The sequence below is a fragment of the Mauremys mutica genome, chromosome 2, assembly GCF_020497125.1.
Source record: "Mauremys mutica isolate MM-2020 ecotype Southern chromosome 2, ASM2049712v1, whole genome shotgun sequence".
Classification (NCBI taxonomy): Eukaryota; Metazoa; Chordata; order Testudines; family Geoemydidae; genus Mauremys; species Mauremys mutica.
In genome coordinates, this window is record NC_059073.1 from 243740545 (window position 1) to 243764527 (window position 23983).

The 23983-nt window shown below is 41.7% G+C and overlaps 1 protein-coding gene across 13 annotated transcripts in view; it reads left to right on the top strand.

Annotated features, from left to right (window-relative positions):
* The window catches only part of THSD7A (thrombospondin type 1 domain containing 7A), a 549183-nt gene that overhangs the window by 446710 nt on the left and 78490 nt on the right, over positions 1–23983 (top strand). For all 13 annotated transcript variants that reach the window (XM_045005791.1, XM_045005789.1, XM_045005783.1 and 10 more), the window contains 2 exons: positions 14390–14584; positions 17111–17374. In XM_045005791.1, the coding sequence (XP_044861726.1) occupies positions 14390–14584; positions 17111–17374 (459 nt within the window). The remainder of the gene's footprint in view (positions 1–14389; positions 14585–17110; positions 17375–23983) is intronic.

Here is a 23983-nt window from a genome sequence, read left to right on the forward strand (position 1 = left end):
ATTTTTTATTTTACATTTGTAACTGATGCAGCAAGCTTAGAAATGCCGGAGCTATGAATTGCCAAGCCTTGAGGTGCCAGGGCTCAGCCCTGACAAGCCCTTGTATAAATTAAGCACCAGAGAACAGTCTTGAGTTAGGAACCCTAGGAGTAGCCAAGCCTGAGGAGAAGGCTTGAGCTACAGTATATTAATGGAGCCAAACTCCAGGAAAGGAATGAAGTTTCATTCTACATAGTGTGCAAACTTAGCTTTAGAGTAGATTGGGAAAGATAATTGCTCACTTTTGAGATGGGGGCCCAATTCCCTCTCTGGACTCTCAGATGGGTACCCTGGAACTGTCTGTGTGCTGATATGACCGCCCAAATATGGGAATTGAGTGTCCAGTGTAGGCAATGGAAATTATGGCTGCTCAGCACATCTGAAAGTCAGGCCTGAGCCCAGGGTTGGCTTCTCCCTTTTAGGTAAATGACAAAACTGTGCATAGTATGGGACTGTATGTGTACTAGTCTCATTTCTTTTAATCTCTGGTGCATATACAATGCTAACTCAGATACAAGTTGATCAATCTATTTTCTGCGTCTGATTCAAATGGGGCTCAGCTGTGGTAATTCTGTGAGCGCTGCAGCTGGCAATTGGGGAAAAAAGAATAGGAATATGATGGAATTTAGTTTTGCTGTTGTTTACTTTTTTGTAGTCAGCATCATCAGCTCAGTCCGAGAACATTACAAGTGTTTTGTTTAGAACATGGATTTGATTGGAAACCTGTTTAGAAGTTTCACACAAGCAACTGTTAATCCTGTGATACAAAGCTATATAAATTACACAGGAGGTTTTTTGTTGTTTTGGGGTTGGGATTTTTGTTTGTTTTTGGTGTGTATTCACAGATCAACTATCACTGCATGGATTAATAATCTGCAAAATATTAATGCAGAACAGAGTAAAAATAACTCTTACTTACCAGTTCTGTGAAATTAGCAGGTGTACTGTATTCTAACAGGAAGGGGAAAGACTAATTTGAGGCTTTTCTGCCTGGCAATGAACTATTTGGCAAATTTGAGCAAAATCACATCAGCTCTTCTAGAGGCATTAGAGAGTGAAATAAATAGATGTTTTCCATTATTTGAACACCTCTACAGCCAAAATGGCTAGGGACTGGAAGTTGAATATTTATACAGAAATAGCCCAATTTGTGTAGAAGTATCTTTGTGCATTCTGGAGAAAATTGGTTCAGATTTAACTGTGTTTTATACTTCTGAAAATTGCATACTGAGCATGCACAGTGCATGGTTTTCATGAGTTTCTTATAAGGTGATAGTCACTTCTGTCCAGAATGTTAACATATACGCCACTTACGTTTTAATTTTAGCCTTGAAAATAAGGCTTAAGTGGAACTTAAGTGGTTCTGGTCCTCTGCACAGGAGTAAATTTCATGCCGAGTGTGCAGCTAAGGCAGGGATCTGCAACCTTTTGGCACGCAGCTTGCCAGGGTAAGCACCCAGGTGCGGCGGGCCAGTTTGTTTACCTGCCGCCTCTGCAGGTTCAGCTGATCGCGGCTCCCATTGGCCACGGTTCGTAGCTCCAGGCCAATCTGGGCTACAGGAAGTCGTGCAGGCTGAGAGATGTGCTGGCCGCTGCTTCCCGCCACCCCCATTGGCCTGGAGTGGCGAACCGCGGCCAGTGGGAGCCACGATCAGCCAAACCTGTGGACGCAGCAGGTAAATAAATCAGCCTGGCCTACCAGGGTGCTTACCCTGGCGAGCCGCATGCCAAAGGTTGCCGATCCCTGAGCTAAGGATACTGCACTATACACAAACCTCTGGCTAATTTGGCTTTGTACTGGAAACTGTTGTCCAGGTTTGAATGGACTGAAGCAAGAGCTCTACTGGAGATTTTGGCTCTGTCCCTATTGACTCGGTAAGTTGTGACGGTCAAGGAGAGCTGCTGCACAAGTTGCTTGGTGTGCAGGCAAAGAACCACAGGTTCCACAACTTGTAGAAAGATATTACATTATCTTAGAATTACTGTAGTATATGATCATTTAGTTAGACTGTTTCATAATGCACATTTATGAAGAGTCAGAGGTACTGTTTTGCAAGGAATCTTACCTTTAAGCACTCAAATCAGGAAAAGCTGCACCTTCAAATTTAAGATCCTCTTAGTGTAATATTTGTTTATATGAATTTACAGAACAATTACTGATTTCATCATAGATATTTTGGATAGTGTATTTAAAGATGCCCAAATGTTTGTTGGTTTTCACTTTGCATGGGTGTGTGTGTAGATATAGATATCCTCTTGGTGGGAAAAAAATTCTCATCTGTGAATAAATGAGACTTTAAGATGGATATTTGTTCTTAGTATTAAATAGCTTCTAACACATTGGCGTGAGTGTTAAATTTCACCATCCTTTGGTTGCTTGGTGATAATTTTCCTATTATAGTGATATGCAGTGATCATCATACAGAAGAAATCTCAGCACTTCAGTTTCCTGTGTTTCTAACTTTTATTTTGTATTCCTATTCAGTAGAACAAGTAATTCTCGTTTTTCCAATTTACAAGAACCGCCCTCAATTTGGAAGTTCTTCATTTGCACTGTTAGGAGACGTTGTTTCCCAATATTATTAGAACTATCCACTCTGGCCTTCACTGCCTACACACAGTCAGCATCACATACAATTTAGCACCAATGGTGTTAAAGCCAAAGGAACACATGTCACAGAATGGACAGATCCCACGGATACAGATTCATTAGCAGTTTCTTTCACACAAGACATTCTGTACTATTTATACTGTGAACACACATTAGTCAGAAAAAGTAATTAAATCTGGAAGGAAAAATGGGGAGAGAGAGCATTAAAAACGAGTGGTGAGGAGGCTGGTCCTGACAGTCCATGGGTACAGTTAGAATGACCTTGCCTAATATTGTAACCCTAATACTCATTTTTCAGCTATTTTATTACATTGGGATTAGTTGACAGTAAAGGTACTAGGGTGAATCATAATGTTAGGAGAATGATTCATCCTTAAAGACAGTTCTGCTTCTAGCTGTCCTGTATAATGAAGCTTTTATTACAAATCATGTCAGTGTAAATGAACATGTCACAATTTTAGAACTGGAGTTTGGTGTGGAGGAAAGACAAGAAATGGCTTTTTTATTTTAACAAAATTGCTTTTCTTTCAACATGTATTTTTAAGAGAAAAAAATAATGAACTTCAGTGGTGATGTAAAGTGATGGACTGATGTTCCTAAGTAAAACAAAACATAGTGCAGGCTTGGCTTCTCTTGATACAGATGTTCCAAAGCATTTCATGCCTGACCTGCAAAATAATTGATATTTTGGTCACGGGTAATCATGCCAGACAGTGTTATCCTGTGATGTATGTAAGCTTCCAGTAGGGACTGACCACCATCATCATTTCACTTGTAGTAAAATGCCCTTCTAATCTTCTAGCAGTGAAAAACAGTGTAAATGCCCTATAGCCCCTTGCTCTCCATCAGCACATAACTGCTCTCCATCAGCACAAAAACTTTTTGAATTATGCTTGTGTGTGCTGTAGCAAATACATGTGTTTCAGTGAAGGTTAAAGTTGCCACACTTCCTTCCGTTACCCTAAAGCCTTCTTCAATCATCATTAAAATATTATCTGTAAGGAATGGAGTATTCCCAAATTGGAGAAAAGAGCAAACTGGAAATGTTTGATAAAACCAGACTGAAAATGTTTGATGAAGGTGATGCTGACTACAATGGTAAAATAAAAATCTTCAGAGCCCATCTGATGGCAAAATATGAATCCCACTTAAAATATTATGAGTAATTCTGAGGATGCCTGGAAGAGGTTTCAGCATTAATTTGAACAGTATACGAAAGCCGTAGATGCTATTAAACTTATTAACTAGGCCAAAAATCTCGCATATCAAAGGATGTATTTAGTTGAATGTCAGAATAAAAACTCTGGTAACAAATCTGTAATGGTCCAATGGCATCACAGTGGACAAGAAGACATGCTCTCAGGCAAGGGGTGTCTCTGTGACATATTCAAGACTCTTATAGGAGGATGCAGAGCCTGCTACACATGGCACCTAAAATGTTCCACAAGCATTTAAAAAAAAACCCAGAGGAATGTGACAGCAAATGTGGATTTTGTCAAAAAATTATATGTTATGGCAAGGAAAAACTGATTTTGAAAGGGGAAAAAAGTTTAAACAGAAGCCTAGGTAAATTGGGCACAGGCAGACAAAATGATCTGTGAAATGCTGTGCTTGAACCAGGTACTTGAAAGACAGCTATTAATCATTGTTAAAAGGTATTCTTATCCTCAAGGGAGCATCTCCTACAGTAGCTGCTCAGCTCCTTTGTGCTGTGAGTACATAACTGGAGAAAACTGTTTGGGGAAATGATGGAGGGGTGGGGGAACTGGACTAGGAGAACAAAATAAATTCCAGATGAGGAATATTGACTAGTAATAATGAATATTGAGATGAGGGATGTTATTTTTATCTGATTTTTCTCTCTATTTTAATAAACCTTATTTTGTGGAAGATGCTGTTGTGTGAGTATTTTCTGCCATCTTCTCTCAAAAACTATGAAGCAACTTTTAAGGAGAATTAGAAAAGACCAAAGGTGTTTCTCGAACATAACTCCAATCAGTCTTGTTCAAAGACAATAGACAAGGTGTCCTCTTCCAGTGAGGTATGTTGCCCATGGCTAGAATGGGGATTCACAATGGAAGAAGACAAAAGGGCCCAAGGAGGAGGGGATGTAAGTTAAAGAGGATGACAAGGAAGAAGGACAAAATATGAGGACAGATGGCACTATTGATAGAACAGAGATACCAAGAGACTGGGTTCACGCCTTAGTAATTGTACAGGAAAATGAACAGACTTGGACTCTGCATTAACATCAAGACATTGAACAGCAATGTTAAAAAGGAACATTTACACTTCCTGCAAGAAATAAAATGAAGCCAGGAGCCAAACTCTTCAGCAAAATTAGATTCATCAGCGGCATTTTCCCAGGCGCACAGACATTTCCAAAATTTCTAGTTTCACTACAGACCATGGCACATGCTGCTTCTTGATATGATCAGTGCCAGAAATATTTCACCACACGTCCCATGCACGAGAATATCTCACAAGAGTGTAAGTACACTTTGATGGCATAACAGTTATGATCAATTCTGATACTGAACACATAAGCAACTGTACTGGAATAATTTGTATCATTCTAAGAAATAAAACAATATTTTTTCTCATAATATTAAACAAGGGATTATAGCAGTTCCTGTTTAAAGCTTGATTCTAAGTGCTCTAAAATCCATATAATTACTCAGATTGTCTTGAAATTTGGAGTGCCTTATGGGTTTGAGGTTCTGTTAGTGATCCAGATTTAGTAGCCATTTGACTAATCGGATCCCAGATAGAACCACACCAAAAAAAAAGACGTTTCTTAAAGTTGAGAGATTGTGGCAACCTTTTTGTGCTCACAGATAGGTTCTCTCTACACAGCCTACTGAAGTGAGACTCCCGGCCCAGGTGAACAGACTCCGGCTAGTGGGGCTCACAATAACACTCTAAAAACAGGTGTGCAGACAGCGCTTTGAACTTGTGGCTTGCACGCTGAAGCCCAGCCTCCTCCCTAGGCTTGAGAGCCCAATCCACAACTTCAAAGCGCTGTCTACAAAGTTGTTTTTTCAGCTTTAGTGCCATGTGGCAACCCTGCTAGCCCAAGTGTGTCGACCTGGGCTGGGAGACTCGCTTCCATGGGCTGTGTACACATACCCAGAGCAATCAAACCAGGGCTCAGATCATCACAGAAGCATATTCAACACTCCAAATGAGGGGATAGCACCACCAGCCTTTTGGGGAAAAGCAAATTAAAAGTTTATGTGAAGATTTTGCTACTCTCGTTTTGCTCATCAGAAGCCTCTGGCTCTTTAAAATTACAAACTAAAGAGATTAAATTGGACTAACACTATTTGTAGTTCTGCCACCAGCTTGCTGGGTGACATTGGGCTAGTCACATCACCTCTCTGTCTCAGTTTCTCATCTGTAAAATGAGGATAGGGATGTAAAGTTATTTGAGATATACTGATGGGAATCTAGGTCATTTGAGTATTACTTAGCCACAGTAGCATATCAGCTGCAAACTAAGGTGAGGATTCAGCTATCTGGCCACAAACTCCTACCAACAAATATTTCTCTATCTGTTTAAAAAAAATAACTTAGGAAATTAAATGGGAAGAAACCTTGTTAACACAGAGTTAAGGTTGCCCAGTGATAGCTCGTGACCTTCTAGAACCTCAAGTTCAGCAATACTCAAACTTCTGAAAACCAGGACATACAGAGATAAGGTAAATGCCCGCCAACCTCAACTCTTCCCTCTTTGAGCAATGCCTCTCTCACTTTCTCCAGGGCCGCCCAGAGGATTCCAGGGGCCTGGGGTCTTCGGCAGCGGGGGGCCCTTCCGTTCTGGGACCCGCCACCAAAGTGCCCCGAAGACACGTGGCGGCTCCCCCCCCCCCCCGCCGCCGAATTACCGCCGAAGCGGGACCCGCCACCGAAGTGCAGCCCAGTCTTCGGCGGTAATTCGGCGGCGGGGGGCCCCCACCGCGGGTCTTCGGGGCACTTCGGCGGCGGGTCCTGGAACGGAAGGGCCCCCCCGCCGCCGAATTAACGCTGAAGACTGAGCTGAACTTCGGCGGTGGGTCCCGCTTCGGCGGTAATTCGCCAGTGGAGGGTCCTTCCGCTCCGGGGCGGAAGGACCCCCCACCGGCGAAGACTGGGAGTGGAAGAAGCTCCTGGGCCCGGCCCCGCAAGAGTTTTCCGGGCCCCCCAGAGCAAGTGAAGGACCCCGCTCCAGGGCCCCCGAAAAACTCTCGTGGGGGCCCCTGTGGGGCCCGGGGTCTGGGGCAAATTGCCCCTCTTGCCCCCCCTCTGGGCGGCCCTGACTTTCTTTCTCTCTCTCTCTCTCCCTTTTCACTGTAATGGACAGGTGCCACTTGCACTATGCTCAGTGAGCCTACTCCCCTGACATAATACTGCACTTGTAAATTTAACATTACTTTATACTCTTCTATAACCCCATCACCCTTGCCCACAAGATACCACCTACATCTACCCTTTTCCCTCCCTATCATTAAATCCACAGACTGGTTTCGTATCCCACCACACTACTGACAATACCCATGTCAGGTAGACCTGAGTGCCTTGGTAATGACCCAACCTACACAATTCTGTAATGAAATGATGCAGACTGGAACCTCAAGGTATCTATACACCTCCTTCCTTTGATAAAACACGTGGGAGGACAGGACTCATACCCAGATCTTCTTATATCACAATCACAGCTCTTCCATTTACTTCTCCACCATTCAGTACAGCTACTCCTAAGACAGAGAATGCAGCTGGAGTGAATGTATATAATTCCCAGTGACTATTGCCAACTCCAGGGGGGCTGAGTTAAACTGCACCTTTTTTTTTTACCTTAATTCTGTATTTCCTGCGTTTTGAGTTTTTTCTGAGTAAGGCAACCTTAACTCTGAATTAACAAAGTTTTGTGCCATTTAACAAATAAACAAATGTAAAGCAAAGGGACCCCAAAGCCATTTCATTTATAAACGTTTTAAATATATTGTTATGCTGCTTGGCCATTGCAGCTTAAGTAATTCACTAAAAAATAAACAAACAAACATAGAAGGAAACAAAAATGGTATTTTGTTTTGACCTACCCATAACAACAGACTTACCTAAATACAGCATTCATATTTAATTACAACAACAAAACATTTTCGCTCATGGCCCTTGTGGTTTAGTTCAAGTGACACTATCAGACAAACCTTTAATTACATCAAACATCAAAGTCCCTTGTCTAGAAAATTTAGAGCGCAGTTTATTTCAAACTTCTCTTCTGGGAGATGATAATTGTTAAATAGGGAAACAATTTCTTAAGTGAATTGTATCCACTTTACATTTGATTTTTCTGTTAACTGTACTCTTGTGTTTTATGTGTACACTTCACAATCACTTGTTTTTAATCCAGTAACAGAACAAGCACATCCCTTCCTCTCGCTGCTAATGTGTATAATCAATTTGATGTGGTTGGGTAGGATTGATTATTAGCCAGGCACTGAATGCCTTTATAGCAGTTGAAAACATTGCTTGTGATGAAGGTTGATCATAGATCTCAGCTGGCATTTATAGAGTATAATTAAAAAGCCATGGGCTTGGTCAGATGGTGCTGAGCACCTGAAGCTCCCATTGAATTGAACAAGAGCTGTGGATGCCCAAATTAGACCCTATATGAAAAAAATGTGACTGACATTCTAACAACTTCTTAAATACTAAAAGCAATGCAAAAGTGTAGCTGGACATGGATTATTACTTGGCCAAGGTACCGAATCAATAAATTACACAATTGTCAATGCCCTGTATTGTCGTCAGTGGAAAAACTAATCACTGTTTAGCCAAAACAGTATAAATTTTGAAATAGGTACCTAAATAGGTACCTCAATCAGTAGTGTAACACAGTACAATTGAATCAAAAGCCAGTCATCTGCACCTAGTGTCATGGAATGGTGTATTGTTATGGATGCTGGGAGAGTCAATGTCAGGAGCAGATTCAGTATCACAACCTACATTGTATATTGTATTGTCATGGGGCTGAAATCTTTAGCTTTCAAGGATGAAGCTCTCTCCTGCTTTGGTTGCTTCAGTGCACAACTGACAGCTGATCCTTGAAAAAGCAGAGGTATTAGCTCCAGAGGGAGCCTCTCATCTCTGTCTGCTGGATAAAAGTTAGATGCACAAACAACATAAGATTCTGAAAGAGGGTGTGACAGGCTGGAGATGTCTGTAAGAAAAGTCATGTTTAATAGCCAGGAGAGAGTCGGTTTTAGAAAAACTCCACCCATACTGGTGAAACTGCCTTCCTCAATGAACAATGTGTAGGGCCAGACAGAAACCACTTTACTAGATGGGCAGACTCTTTGAAATACAGTCTCTGAGATGGATAGTTAAGCCCTTGAAAAGTGGCTATTAAAGGTCATTGGGTGATGTCAATTGGTCATCTCTTAAGCCTCAGATAGACAAAGTCTAAGGCCTGGTCTACACTGGGGGGCAGGGGCGGGAATTGATCTAAGATACGCAACTTTAGCTACGAGAATAGCAGAGCTGAAGTTGACGTATCTTAGATTGACTTAGAATCACTTTACTTCGCATCCTCACAGCCCGGGATTGATGGCCGCCGCTCCCCCGTCAACTCCGCTTCCGCCTCTTGCCGTGGTGGAGTTCCGGAGTTGACGGCAGAGCGATCGGGGATCAATTTATCGCATCTACACTAAACACGATAAATCGATCCCCGATAGATTGATCACTACCCACCAATCCGGTGGGTAGTGTAGATGTACCCTAAGGGAATACCTGCGTCTCTCTCAGGTGTGAAAAATCCACACACACACCGGGAGAAAAAGTTAAGTTGACCTAACACATCATGCAGAGAGCGCTAGGCCAGCGGAAGAATAAGTTACCACCTATTGGGGAGGTGGATTACCTACAGTAACAGGAGAACCTCTCCTGTCATTCTAGTATGTCTTTACACTGAAGCACTACAGCGGTGCAGCTGCAGTTGTGCCGCTGTAGTGTTTCAAGTGTAGACGTGGCCTTAGACAGGGCAGGTCTACATTTAAAATGCTGTACATGCATAGCTGTATGGATACAGCTGTGATGCTGTAGTGCTTTATTGAAGACGCCCTATGCTGATGTCGGCATAGATAATCCACCTCCCTGAGAGGTAGTAGCTATATCAACAGGCAAAGTGCTCCTGCAAACATAGCACTGTCTACACTGGGGGGTTAGGTTGGTATAACTACATCACTCAGGTGTGTGGATTTTTCACACCGCTGAGCGATGTAGTTATACCAGTGTAAGCCTGTAGTACAGACCAATCCAGAGAAAGCAGCAAGTCCAAAACCATGTGGCGGGGGTAGGTAACTGAGGAAGTCTGATTTGAAGAATAGGGATGACTTGAGTGCTCTCGATGATGGGAGCTATGTCTAGGAAGATGATAGCGGAGGAGAGGGATCTCTGGATGCGGTGAGAGAGACATGCTCCCTCTATCTATTTATCTTTTAGGACAGTATGGGAGCTTGAACTCTGACATTGGGGTGAGAGCCATTAATCACTTCTTGGAACACCATAAGCATTTGTGTTTCCTTCTATAACTGAAACTGTCTTGCGTAGTTTAACGTTTGCAAAGTGTAAACGTAGATGTGGTAAGCAACCTGTTTCTTTTTGTTTTTACTCCATTTTCTTTCTGTTTTTAACTTTGTTCTGATTAAGAAATCTGCTGTTGTGTGCGGTGAAGGTTCACCTAATCTTTCCTCAAGGAGCAAAGGCACCCTGTAAACTCAAAAGAGACATATAGGACAAGAAAGAGGTTCTGAATCCTAAACCCCTTCTAACTCTCACCTCGATCAGTAAAGCAAGGACAGGTATCTTAACTTCCTGCAAAGTGTGTTACAAAAGGTGGTGATGAGCAAATGCCTGGGGAGATACCAAAGGACCAAGGAAGAGATGAGTGTTGGTGGGAGGGTTAGGTAAAAGATGGCTAAAGGAACAGCAGTGTAATTGTAGGAGAATTCAGGAACTAGCCCTATAGCTCAGATTCATAATCCAAATCTGACAAGACACAAGACCTCATCAACCTCACACTGTTTCCTTCAAAGAGGAAAATGGTGTGTGTGAGAGAGACAATTAAGTGCATCAAAAATGAGCAAACTAATGCCTGAAGAAGCAGAGGGTAATCCTTGGATAGCATAAAAGTCAGTAGACGACTAGTCAGCATAGCTCAGAGCAGTACTGAGTCTGTTTATGTCAAGAGTGGTTGTTTCAATCCCCTAGTTGAGCCAAGGATCAAGGGGAATTGTAAAGGTTGCTTACAGCAGCTTTTCATTATTATTCTCCTCTCTTCCCCCTGAAGCAGCACCATGCAGAAGCTCAGTGCAGCTCAAGATTCAGCCCAGTTTTTTTTCATTTAGGGCCTTCTAATAATATTTTAAGGTAGTACTGAATTATCAGTCAGAAACTTCAATTTTATTGTATGGTCTCAGGAAAAATAAAAATAACACCACTCTAAATTTAAATTAAAAACAAAATACTCATAATTTATAGAGATACGAATTTCTAGTTGTATAGTCAAGGGCATTTTAAATATAGTCTATTGTTTCTTTTGTAAGCCATCTTACCAAAGCAGTACTGTGATTTCTTCTTGTTGTTCTTGTTTTTTAAGTATCTAAAGATATATTAGGCAAGACCGAATGGTTTATTTTCCAAATGTTTATTCCTTCCTTTTCTTCTCGAAGGAGCTAGTTTCTCAGATACTTTTACTGCTTTAGAAACTTGCATCTAAAACTATTTATGGTTCCCTGTCAGCAGCTGAACATAATTATGCCATACTTTGTGCAGCAAAATTGAAGTTTTTTTTTCAATTCACACTCCAGTAAAACCATTGTTGTTAGCATAAAAACATTGCTTCTGAATTATTCAGTAAAATGTCATATAAAGCTTTCTGTTATTTCTTCACATTTTTACTGGACTGTATTCTGTTTATATGCTATGTTACTACTATCAATTGGTAACCCAAATTACTTTCGCATTTGTGAGATATTGTGCCATATTGTGTGCTGTCATAAACCAAGAAACATTAACATGCCATTGTTCCCATTGAAAACAACACAACTACATGTTTTCAATAGAATTAACTTGTAATAATACTGGAATTATCTTGTGATAAAAGGAAGTGAGATGTATTTTATTATGGTTACTGTATTTAGACTAATGCTATAATTCTATCAACACATAATAATAAATTGGATGTTTGCATGTGATATACCTGTTTAAATTCAGGTGGAAAAGGCTGTGATAAAGAAGTGGCATTCAGCAATTCTGAAAAGGAGGTACAGTGGGGAGATTATATATAAAGTTGCCATACATACTGGTGTTCATGGGATAGAGCTGGTTTTCAATATCATGTTCTGGTGTCCCAGGAACTTCTTTTTGGAACATCTGAAATTTCCCTTTTTTGCATATAATTAATCAAAACAATACAGATTTTTTAAGTACAAAATGTTAGTTCCAACATACTGTTACCCTTCTGTAAAATGTACACCCATCTCACAGCTAATGTGTTTTACACCAACCATTGTTCAAGGCCAAAGCTTGTCGTAAGTTGTCAGGCAACAATGTTACAGTACATGTCTGAGGAGTCAATGACTCATTCTAATCACTCCAAACTTTGCAGTTCTCAGAATCGGAACCCAGAGCTGGATCCTTACTTTGTGTTTATCCTTCTCAGTAATGTGTTGTATTGAAACCCATATTCAACCTTGGTAGTTTTCAATGGGTGGGATCCTACAGGGGTTCCCCCAATGGGACCCTGCAGGCAGAGGTGCTGGAACAATTTTTATAGTGGGGATGCTGAGAGCCATTGAACCAAACTGTAAACCCTGTATGTAATGGAAACTATGTCAAGACAAAGGGTGTGGCAGCATCCCCAGCACCTTTAGTTCCAGCACCTATGCCCGCAGGCAGGGGTAGGCTGTGTATTCGCAGGCAGAAGTAGGCTGTGTATTCCCAAACAGCCTAGCGTGGCCCTGCCCCCACTTCACCCCCAGGCCAGGCCAGGACCCCTCCTGCGGTTCCCAGAGTGCTCTGCCTTGGTTGGCTGGCCAGCCTCACAGAAGGAGTCAGGGCAGCTGGTCCTGTGGGGTCGGCCATCGCACCTAGCTGCCAGGAGCCCTGAGGCCAGGACCGCTGCTGCCCAGCGCACTGGGGCTGGCCTCGCCACCCAGAGTACCGGGGCCGGGAGCACTGCTGCCCAGCACACCATTGTCCGGAGCACTGGGGCTGGGGCCTTGCCCCCAGGCCACCTGGTGCTGGGGCCGGGGGCCACAGGGAGGGTTCTCTGGGCTCCTGTGGAGGAGGGAGGGGAAGAAGGGGAGTGGCCAGGGGCTAACCTCCCCCAAAGGCTGGCTCACTGGCCACCCATGCCCACAGAGATTGATTCTTGGCCCTATGCTATTAAACATCTTTATCAAAGACTGTAGCGGGATGCTTATCCTGCTCCTGCCCTGAAGGGCTGAAAACAGCCCTGGGGAGGGCTGTGGCAGGGAAAGCAGCTACTAGGCTGATTGGGGAAGCAGCCACAGCTGGGCCATGCTCCAATCAGGCCTCAGCTGGCCCTATATAAGAGGCTGGGAGCCAGGAGCTCAACAGTCTCTCTCTGCATTCAGAGAGAGAAGGGCCTGGTTGCAGGGAGGTTAACCAGGTATCTCGAGTGGAGCAGGGCTGGGGAAAGGCCAAGGGAGCCAGGGAGCTCTGGCCTAGGAAAGCCCCAGGTCTATTAGGTACTAGGTTGCAGGGGGCAGCCCATGGGTAGCCAGAGGCAGCAGGTCCAAACCCCTTTGCCTGTGATGAGTGGCTTATACTGCAGTCTGCCCCAGTGAACAGAGGCTAGATGGAGACTGGGCAGTAGCCAAGACTGAGGCAAAGTGGGGATAGTGGGTGGGGGTTCCCCTGGGAGGGGGAGACCCAGAACTGTGGGGGTACTGCCAGGGGTCAGCACCCAGTTAAAGGAACACCCCGGTCTGGGAGGGACACGGGGGCCAAGCGGCAGTGGTTTGCTGTAATATTATATCACAGTTGAGGTTGCCTTTTAATATTTTATTGTCTGTAAACATCAATAAAGAAATAATTTAAATAGAGTAAAGCATCTCAGAAATTTCAGATCTACACATTAGCTGTAATGTACAAACATCTGTAAATATTAGGCCGTTGTGTTACACGTGGCTGTTCTGGGTTTATCTATGATTTAGTAGCAGAATGTTGTCTGAAATGTGGGCATTCCTGGCTAATTGCTATATTATAGATCAGAGGATCTCAGACTTTCCAAACTATTGTACCCCTTTCATGACTTCAATATCTCTTGCGTTCCACCAAATTTCACCTCACTTAAAAACTATTTGCATACAAAATCAGACATAAAAATACAAAAGTGTCACAGCACACTATTACTGAAAAATTGCTTAAGTTCTCACTTTTACCATATAATTATAAAGTAAATCAAATGGAATATAAATATTGTACTTACATTTCAATGTATAGTAGATAGAGCAGTATAAACAAGCCGTATGAAATTTTAGTTTATTCTGACTTCGCCAGTGCTTTTTATATAGCCTGTTGTAAAACTAGACAAATATCTAGATGAGTTGATGTACCCCCTGGAAGACCTCTGCATACCCACAAGAGTACATGTAACTCTGGTTGAGAACTACTGTTCTAGACTAGTTAAAAGCCTGACAGCTCTTTATAAACTCCTAACGTATTTGTTTCCAGCAATTACTTGTCGCAGACAAGATGGAGGACCGGCTGACATCAGTGAGTGCCTTAAATATGCAGGCCCTTTACCAACGTTAACACAGGCCTGCCAGATTCCTTGCCAAGATGACTGTCAGTTCACAATCTGGTCAAAGTTTTCTTCCTGCAATGGGGACTGTGGAGCAGTCAGGACGAGAAAGCGCTCTCTTGTTGGTAAGAGTCAAAGGGATACTGAAACATTGTTTATTATTAGCTACTATTTATTTTATTTTTAACTTTTATACAGTGCCTGTCAGTCTGAAGGATACCCAAATGCGTACATCATTGACAAGCAGGCAGCTCTGGGGTCCAGGGCAACAACCAGGCAGATAATTGGTGTGCACTACATAATACTGCAGGATCTGAGGGGGGGAAATATCAGTAAAGAACACTACAGAAAACTCTAGGTCATAAGAAAAGTAACATGGGATTACCGATGAAATCATGGTCTCGTCTATAAGATGGATACACAATAAACTCCATAGTAGACCATTTATCTTTTTGAAGGGCTGAGTCAACACTACCTGAGGTTCCACAGAGTTGAAATATTTGAAGCAATGTGTTAACCTACTGGGACCTGGTCCAGGCCCATGTAAGTCAATGGCAGTCCTTCCATGAACTTTTGTTCAGCCCCTAAATCATCCCCTCCAGCCAAAATGGGCATAATCATTGAATTATTGACCATTTTCCAAAAGGTAATTCTACAGCCTGTCTCCAAATGCCTCAATTGTCACAGATCTGCTGTCATTATTGTTTACTATTTTCACTGCATTAGTGCCCGAAGGTTGTCACGGGAGTTGATGCCCCATTGTTCTATGCACAGAACAAACATAAGGTAAATCAGAGTCCTTGGGGGTTACTAGCCCAGCAAAAACTGGAGGTTTTTATGGTTATTACAGATGGTTACAAAATGTTTTTCATGAACATTTTTACAAACACTTTTTCCTGCTTTTTGTTGAAATTTCATTGTGACTAAAAATTTGCACAAACATTAACTAATCAGTCATAATAGCTCAGTTAGGTAGGTGAGGAGTACTCTGTTCATTGTCAGGTGGGGAAACTAAAGAGAGAAGGTTAAATGACTGATTTAATTCCCTGGATGGAGTCAGTGTCAATGCGGGAGTTTTTAATACAAACAGTCATGTTTAATCCATTACATCAAGCTTTCTGTTATGTTATCAAGTATTCCCCTTTTGTGACTGGAAGCCACATTCTCTGCCCCATGGTGGCGTTAGCTAAGCTGGGTCTCACTAACCCAGAAGGGAGGGTGCTCAATAGCAATGTAGGCACCAGCACCTCCCATTGAGATAGGAACCATCCAAAATCAGAAGGCCTACAGCCATGGGTGTCATGGGTCCCAAAGGGCCACACTTGGATGGCTGTAGGAGGGACTGCGAATAACTCTCAATCTTCAGGAAGACAGGCAGGGACCATCTTATAATTCTGGTGAACAATTTACATCAGTGTTACTTCCACAAAGAAAATGGCTAGAAATTTACCTTAAAGCCAGAAACAAGAAAAACAGAAATGGCAACCAGCCTTGGCATTGACAGGTCCCTGTGGATCTCCCTATGCCAAGTTCAGCTACTCAAAATTGGTGCTGGGGGGATGGTTTGGCCCTTGGTGAATCAATTCTTCTATACTGCAAACTTATCCAACCCAATCTGCACAGTTGAGAATGAAGGCCCTAATTATTCATGAGGAAAAGATGCGGAGAAAGAGAGATTAACTCTCACATTTTCAGTATGAAGCCGCTGAATGAGAAATCCCCTTACTACAGTACATTTTCCCTGTACTACACTAAAACAGTATTAAGTGTAATTGCTGTGTGCTATAATGTCCTGCCTAGTGCTTTCATTTTCTGTTAGTAACATGTTTGAAATTCAAGGAAAATAGTGCAGCATATTCATTTATATTATCATCTAATTGACAAATAATTACTTTACAAAATGATTTTGCCAAAGCTCTTTAGTTTCTAAAAATGGGACAATAAAATGAGATATGAGAGCAAATAACAAAAAATTAAACAAAAACAAACTTTACAGAGGAGATTAAAAAATGCAAATAGGAGAAAATGAGTGGCTAAATAGTTGGGGAAAATAAATGAGTTGCTAGAAGAGATTTGAAAAAATGCAGCAATGTTCTGGAATTAATAAAAAGAAGGAGCTTATTCCATCAGAGGGCAAGAAAAGTGATTCTTAACTAATGGTACAATAATGTGATAAAATTTGAGGATTTTGATAATTTGAAATATTGTAACAGAAGCAGACAGTGGCTTTTTCTCCCTTGATACCAAAAGAATTTTTAAAAAACCCAGAAAAACCACCTTGCACATGTTATCCATGGAATAAGTATGACATAATAGCTATTAAATTGCACAACACTGAATTTTCAAACTCAGATGTTTCAAGCTAAGTATTTAACATTATAAATTTAAATAGATGGCTTCATTTTCAAAGATGGTGAAAACAGCAAGAACTGTAGATACATAGCATCCTTTGAAAATAAGGCAACTTTCTTAAGTGATTAAATATAGATTTGGGTGCCTAACTCTAGGCACCTCTGGATCTGAACATTTTGGCCTTAAGTTATGTGCTTCTTGGAGAAATTTTTGTACAGTTATAGATCATTAAATAAAATTACCTGCTTTTGGGTACAGCGATAGAAAGTGCTTTCTGAACAATTATTTTCTCCCTGCAGGAAAAAGTAAGAAGAGGGACAAGTGCAAAAATTCCCAGTTGTATCCTTTGATCGAGACTCAATTTTGTCCTTGTGACAAGTACAACGCTCAGCCTGTGGGGAACTGGTCAGACTGCATTTTACCAGAGGGCAAAGTGGAAGTATTACTCGGAATGAAAGTACAAGGAGATATCAAGGAATGTGGGCAAGGCTATCGTTACCAGGCCATGGCATGCTATGATCAAAATAGTCGGCTTGTGGAAACCGCACGATGCAACAGTCACGGTATTTAGAGACAGCTTTTCTTTCTTCTTTCTTCTTCATTTATTTATTTATTTATTTGTTTGTTTTCTTTAAATGTAACTCTTGAGACTCTGTTGGTCATAGGTTCGGACAGAATTAGGAAACGAATATTTATGGGTTTGACAAGAGTACAGGAAACTGCTGTGGAACATGTAATGTTGCCCTAGGGGTGTCTCCTAACCAAACATACATTGAGTAACACTCAATTACCTGAGAACTTGTTCCGACTCATAAAATAACTAAGATTCCAGGATTAGTGACTGTTACAATACAGTAAAACCTCAGAGTTGCGAACACCTCGGGAATGGAGGTAACTGAACAAAATGTCAAGGTAGTTCTTTCCAAAGTTTACAACTGAACATTGACTTAATACAGCTTTGAAATTTTACTATGCAGAAGAAGAATATTGCTTTTAACCATCTTAATTTAAATGAAACAAGCACAGAAACAGTTTCCTTACCTTGTCAAATCTTTTTTTAAACTTTCCCTTTATATTTTAGTAATTTATATTTAACACAGTACTGTACTGTATTTGCTTTTTCTTTTTTGGTCTCTGCTGCTACCTGATCGCGTACTTTTGGTTCCAAATGAGATACGCAGTTGACTGGTCAGTTTGTAATTCTAGTATTCGTAACTCTGAGGTTCTACTGTGTAATGTTTACAAGAAAAATTATGCTGAGTTACCAGATATCAGTTGGGCTTTATCTGATATAGTCAAGTGTATCTTAAAAGTTTGTCAATGTCATTTGATGTACAACCTCAACTTTAATGTGCATTGAGGAATGTTTACAAAGGGCCAAATCCTCAGCAAATAAGACTTGGCGCAAAAGTACTCTGCAAAGAATGGAATTCTCTCCTCTGATTATAGAGCCTTGAAATAGTAGTAATTTCCTGAAGAGCCAGATCCCCTCCCCACTTTCCTTCACGGGGAGTTTATCAGGGGGCTGTGCTTAACTGTGCATCCACTAGCCACACCATACACTGCTCCTTTCCCCACACAGCTCATTGTCACAGACAGAGCATTATGGGGCACAGACTTCCTGTATCCTGCTTGCTTTGCACACTGCCCACTTGAATGTGTGGCGAGGGCAGGATTTGTTCCAAAATGGTTGCTGGCCTAGGGTCTGTACATATGTAGTGTTATGGCCAGATCCTGAGCTGGTGTAAATCAGACTACATGACTTCAGTGGAGCAGTGTTGATTTACATTGGCTAAAGAGTACTTTGTTCTACATTTAAGTCTGGGATTATATACATTCTAGTATATAAATCCCATAGATTGAATGTCAGTATAGCATTTCATTTGAATGTCAACATTGGTTGAGCTTATGCTGTGTATTCTAGTTTGTACAGTAGAACTGGGCTATCAAAAATATCATAGATTTAATTACTGAAAGATACTTAAAATAGCCAATCAACAAAATTAAATGAATGAAAGGGATTATAATTATTTGTATGCCTTCCTGTGTCAAACTTCACCCATGATAAATTATAAACTCCTGACTATGTCAGGCAGAAAGGTGGCAAATGGAGATGCTTGAGCCTGGTGGGTTCTGAGTGCTTTTAATTCTCTTTGAATTAAAAAAGAGTTGAGAGCACTTGGCACTTTGCTGGAAGCACTCAGCTTCTCATCACAGTAGGCCAATTGAATGTTTCTGTCTGTTTACTAAGGAGGGAGAGAAGTAGCATTTAATTGACCATGAAGCCATCTTTAGAAAATTATAAAATTGAGACTTAACCTCAGTGCTATTCTTCCATTTTCTACTTTGCTACTGATGTGTTAGCTCACGTTTTTAATTTGTTGTGGCTGTTATGTATAGCAAGTCACTAGTTGATTATTTATTTTCATCATCATCTGTGACCCTGCAAAAGATTTTCACAGATCTGTGTGTTTATTTCTGATCTGTTAATTAGAGCTGAGAGAGCTTGAAAAACCCAACCTAAGAAGTAGGTATTCTTAAAACGTAAAAAAACCTCTGAGCCTTTAGAGACCTTATTCGGTGTAAAGTATAAAACAATAAAAGGTCTTGAGTCCAGGAGAAGCCAGAGGGGTCTCATGCCAATCATCATTGAATTGAAGAATGGATACTGTCAAGTTGTCTGTAAACTGTTAAAAAAGAAAATTTGCACAAGATGCAGGAGTTATTCTGTAATCTGTAGATGCAACGAATGCTTGGAAATGTGATTGATATAACTGGCAAAGAAAGGGACAGAATAGGATGGTATTCAGCTGTCTCTGGTGCAGGAAAAGGTCCCAACCCTGCACTTGCAGAAATCAGGGCTTGCTGCCCTGGTACAAAAGGGGAAGCTACCTCAGAACTTTATGCACTAGCAGGTGCTTGAAGTGAGGCTCTTCGATTAATCTTGATACAGACCAGGAATAACTCTTTGTCCTTCACTATATTTGGGTGAAGTGGGGGCAGGATTTGACATAAATTGGCCCACCACTGACTCCCCTCCATACACCACCCACACTCCTTTGCCCATATGCCTGGGGGGAAAAAAGAGCGTGTGTCAATGCGTCCTGCCTCTGTTGCTCATATTTTCTCTTCTTCCCCTGCTTCACAGTGTGGTGTAAGACCAGGGCCCAAAATATTCTTATTAGGAAATCCTCATCTTGAATTTTTAGAAATTAACTAGTTTCAGACATTTCCATTTTCTAGTAGTGCAGCATTCCAGTAGCATGGGCAGAGGTTTGGGGTTGGGTTTTTTTTTCAATGTTTACACTTGTGTTACTGTTTCCTTGTTCTTTTAAAGGGCTTTTTGGTAGTGGATTGCGAGTTAAGCCCCAGAGGCATGATAACAAATGAACTGAGGTCATCTTCTCCTTTGCCCCTACTACTCCTTCTCTTTGTGCACTCACTGTTTACCAGCCTCTTCCTTTTCATTGGCCCCGGAAGCAGTAGCAGGGGTGCTTCCACTTTCACCCACTCTTCCCAGGTTCCAGGAAGCAGATATACAACTCCGTGTTCTCCAAGTGTGATGTTCCCCGCTTGGCAGCAACTGCTCACAGGATTCCTTTCTGGTCCCTGTCTACTTCATCCCCATTTGGGCAGTAGCTATTCACTGGGACTTGTCCATGTTCTGGGGAGTAAAAACAAATCCTTCCTTTCCCCACTCTCTGCTGGATTTGATGAATCAAGATCTCTGTTCCAGGCCCATCCCTATCCACATTCTTCATAGCTAGGCTACAGCTGCTCCCTGGGACTCCTCCATGGTCCCAAGGAGGGAAGATCACACTCCCCCTGTCTTAGTCCATAAAGCTCTCTGCTGTGGCAAGTGTTCACCTCCTAGTACTCCTCCACGAGTGTGTGGAGCTCTGCAGTAGGCTGAGAGGGTGCAGGTCGGGGGAAGGAAATCCTCGGTAGGCTCACAGGGAGTGGAGACATCATCTTTCCTTCTTCCCCACCTTTAGCCTGCCACCCACTGCTCCCTGGGAACTATGAAAGTATTCCAGAGAGAAAATATCTGATCACACCCTTCCTGTTTCCATTACCCCAGTTCCTGTTCTAACAGAAGGGGCCCTTTGCTATCCCATGCTGACATTCCCTCCTAACAACATGCAAAGGCCATCTAGGGACTTAGGTGGGGGAACCCCTCTAACATCACCCTGTTCCCAGAACCTGTTACTTCTCTGCTCCTCTTGACCCCTCATTTAGAATCAACAGTAGCTCTCTGCTGCCTCTGGGAAGGAGCATGTGTGTGAGCCCCTCTACCCCCGACCAGTGTTCCATAGGGTTCATACTAGTGCAGTAGTCAGGAAGTGAAAATGACTCTCAATGAAATAATGAAATTGACTATTCCTAGTGTGCTGTCAAATGCACAGAGTAATATATTGAGGTTCAAATATTTTTCTCTGGCTTCTTTTACTTATAATAATTGTAGGGGATTACTTGTAAATATAGTTGGCTAAAAAGGATTATCCCGCCCCCCACAGTCTAGAAAAGGGTGAGGATTGAGTGAGTGACCAGACGCTGCGCAAAGAGTGTCTATGGAAACTGCAAAGCTGGTCAGGGATCACACACAAACTAGACTGTCCTGCTCACAGCATGCTCTCTGTTTCTCCCAGCCAGAGAGCATGCAGAGGGGGTTAGGTCGGCTGAGGGGAACTAATAAAACTTACAATGAAAGATTTTATTGTTTTTACCCCTTGCTCTGTATTTTGACCCTCTGGAGGGATGAATGGTTTTGAAGATGCTGCTTCTGAGTCACTTTAATCAGCTTGCTGGTCACAGGTCCCTGGAATGAAAGGGCTTACAGCTGCCAAATGCAGTTGGACCTGATGTGTTCATACAGTAGAGAAACAAGGAGGGCTGCGACCCAGAGATCCAGTCTGAGAGTGGTTGGACAACATGGAGTGAGGTTCGATAAGCCAGGCCTGTCTCCTATGGGGGTGCACTCAAGAGGGACTTAAAAGGAGTCTAAGATGAGTTCACCTCATAACCTTGACAGCAACAATTTGTGATCTCATGCTTGGCCTTCATACTCTCATCTCTCAGTCAAAATAAAGTAAGCTGTGAAGTGTCTGTGTGGTACCATTAGATTCATGCTCAGAGGATTTAATCATTGTGTTGTAGACTTCAATTTTGAGCTGACATTGCTGAGCACTCATTGTTTTTCATTTAAGAAGCTAATTCTACATTGGTAGCACAGGAACAGCAACATCACTTGGATAAAAATATCTCAAGGTCTATCCATATAACGTTACAAATTCATTGTAAATTAATGCAGGACGATGGAACAGCTAATAGGAATATGTGGCCTACTTATCAGCTTTCATGGTTGGGCCAAGTACCTTCAAGTCTTTTACATGGTTGTTTTATTAATTTGATTTTAGTCTCCTTATGTTTTGTTAATTACTTTTAATAACAATAATTTGCACTTATAAATAATGCCTTTCATCCAAGAATCTGAAAGTATTTTGCAAACTTTAAGAGTGACAGAACTCACTTTGAGGTAAAAACTGCTTTCCAAGCTATGCATGTACCATTTTCTGATTCTCCCTGGTTTCTTGAATAAAGGTGGTTCCTCATCAACACAGCTGCCATCCTATTGTGGTGAAAAAAAATATATATAGTTTTTTAAAACAGTTCATTGCTTAAGAAAGGTTCCAGATTGATAGTCCTAGAGACACCTCTGTGCTTTGAATTATGAAGTCTTATTTAACGCTAAGTACTCTGAAAAACAAGGTCCTAGGCATCTCACATTGGGCACTCAAAATTAGTGCATACTTTTGACCTTAATTTCACTGTGCCTCTATTCTCCATTTAGAAAATGTGGTAATACCCGTACATCTCATAGGGGTTTTCTTGAAAATGAATTCATTACTATTGTGAAGCACTCAAATACTATAGTGATGAGTGTCATAGAACATCCTGTGAGTAAATTAATAATCCAGAGCAGCCTTTGAATAATATTGAACAGGCAACCTAACTTTTGAGAGCTTGACTTGACAACCTTAAAAATGTTATTTTAACATAGTTTAGCAGGTTGTTTCCTAAGTTAAAAACAAAATAAAGCATCCTGAATAAACAGAAGTTCCACAATGCAGCATAATTTTGACACCCACATGGGTCTTCAGTGGGATTGGAACCTTTAGAATCCACTATAGAGACTTCTTACACTTGAGCTAATGGAGTTCACTGATAGCAGTAGTAGGTTGTCATCCTCTATGTGACCAGCACTAGAGAGGAATGGGACATTTTGCTGAAGCTGGGCAAAACATTTTCAGAAAATAAACTATGCAGTTTTGGTTGATCTGAAACTATTTGTGTCAAGTTTGCCAAATTGTTTCACCAAACTGAACAAATCAAAATGAAATATGGACTCTGAGATATTCTACTGTAGGTCACTCTCAGTCTCTCTTGTTGAAGCTGTTCCATTGTGTTTATGCATTGGGACACAGAGAGAATGAGACTAACTCTATAGCCCACTCACCTGAGAGGTGGAAAACCCATATTTAAATCCCTTCTCCTCATCACACATCCTGATGAGTCTCCCACATCCTGGGTGAATTCCCTAACCACTGAGCTAAAAGTTATAAGGGAGGTCACCTTCTCCCCGCTCATGCCCAAGCCATTTTGTAAATCTAGTCCTCCCTTGTTTTTGTCAAAATGCCTACAATTCAACTGAAAATTTTGGAGAAACAATTTTTTTTTTTTACTTTTTCATTTTCCTAAAAATCTCAAAACAATTTCATTTTTGGTTTGATCCTAAATGAATTATGCTTTTTTTCAATTTCAGAATAGCCAGTTAAGTGAAAAATCCGTTATTCCCCCAGCTCTACACTTTACCGGTGGGTTTTACAGCTCTTTGCTGACAGCAGAGGAATGGTGAGGGCCAGGAATCTTGAGTTCCGTTCCAGGCTTTGGAGGAGAGTGTGCTCTAGTTGGCACACTCTTCCACAATTTCCTCCCAAAGTGTTAACCCTTCTGCCCTCTCTCCACTAATCTATCCTTGTCCCACACCTCTTTTTCCCCATCCCTGGCTCCTCAGCTCAGTTCCATTCTCCTCACCAGTCCCAATATGTTTGCCCAGCAAGCCATAGTCTTACGCCTCTGGACTTCCAGGTCCCTGTGTACTTGACCAGTCA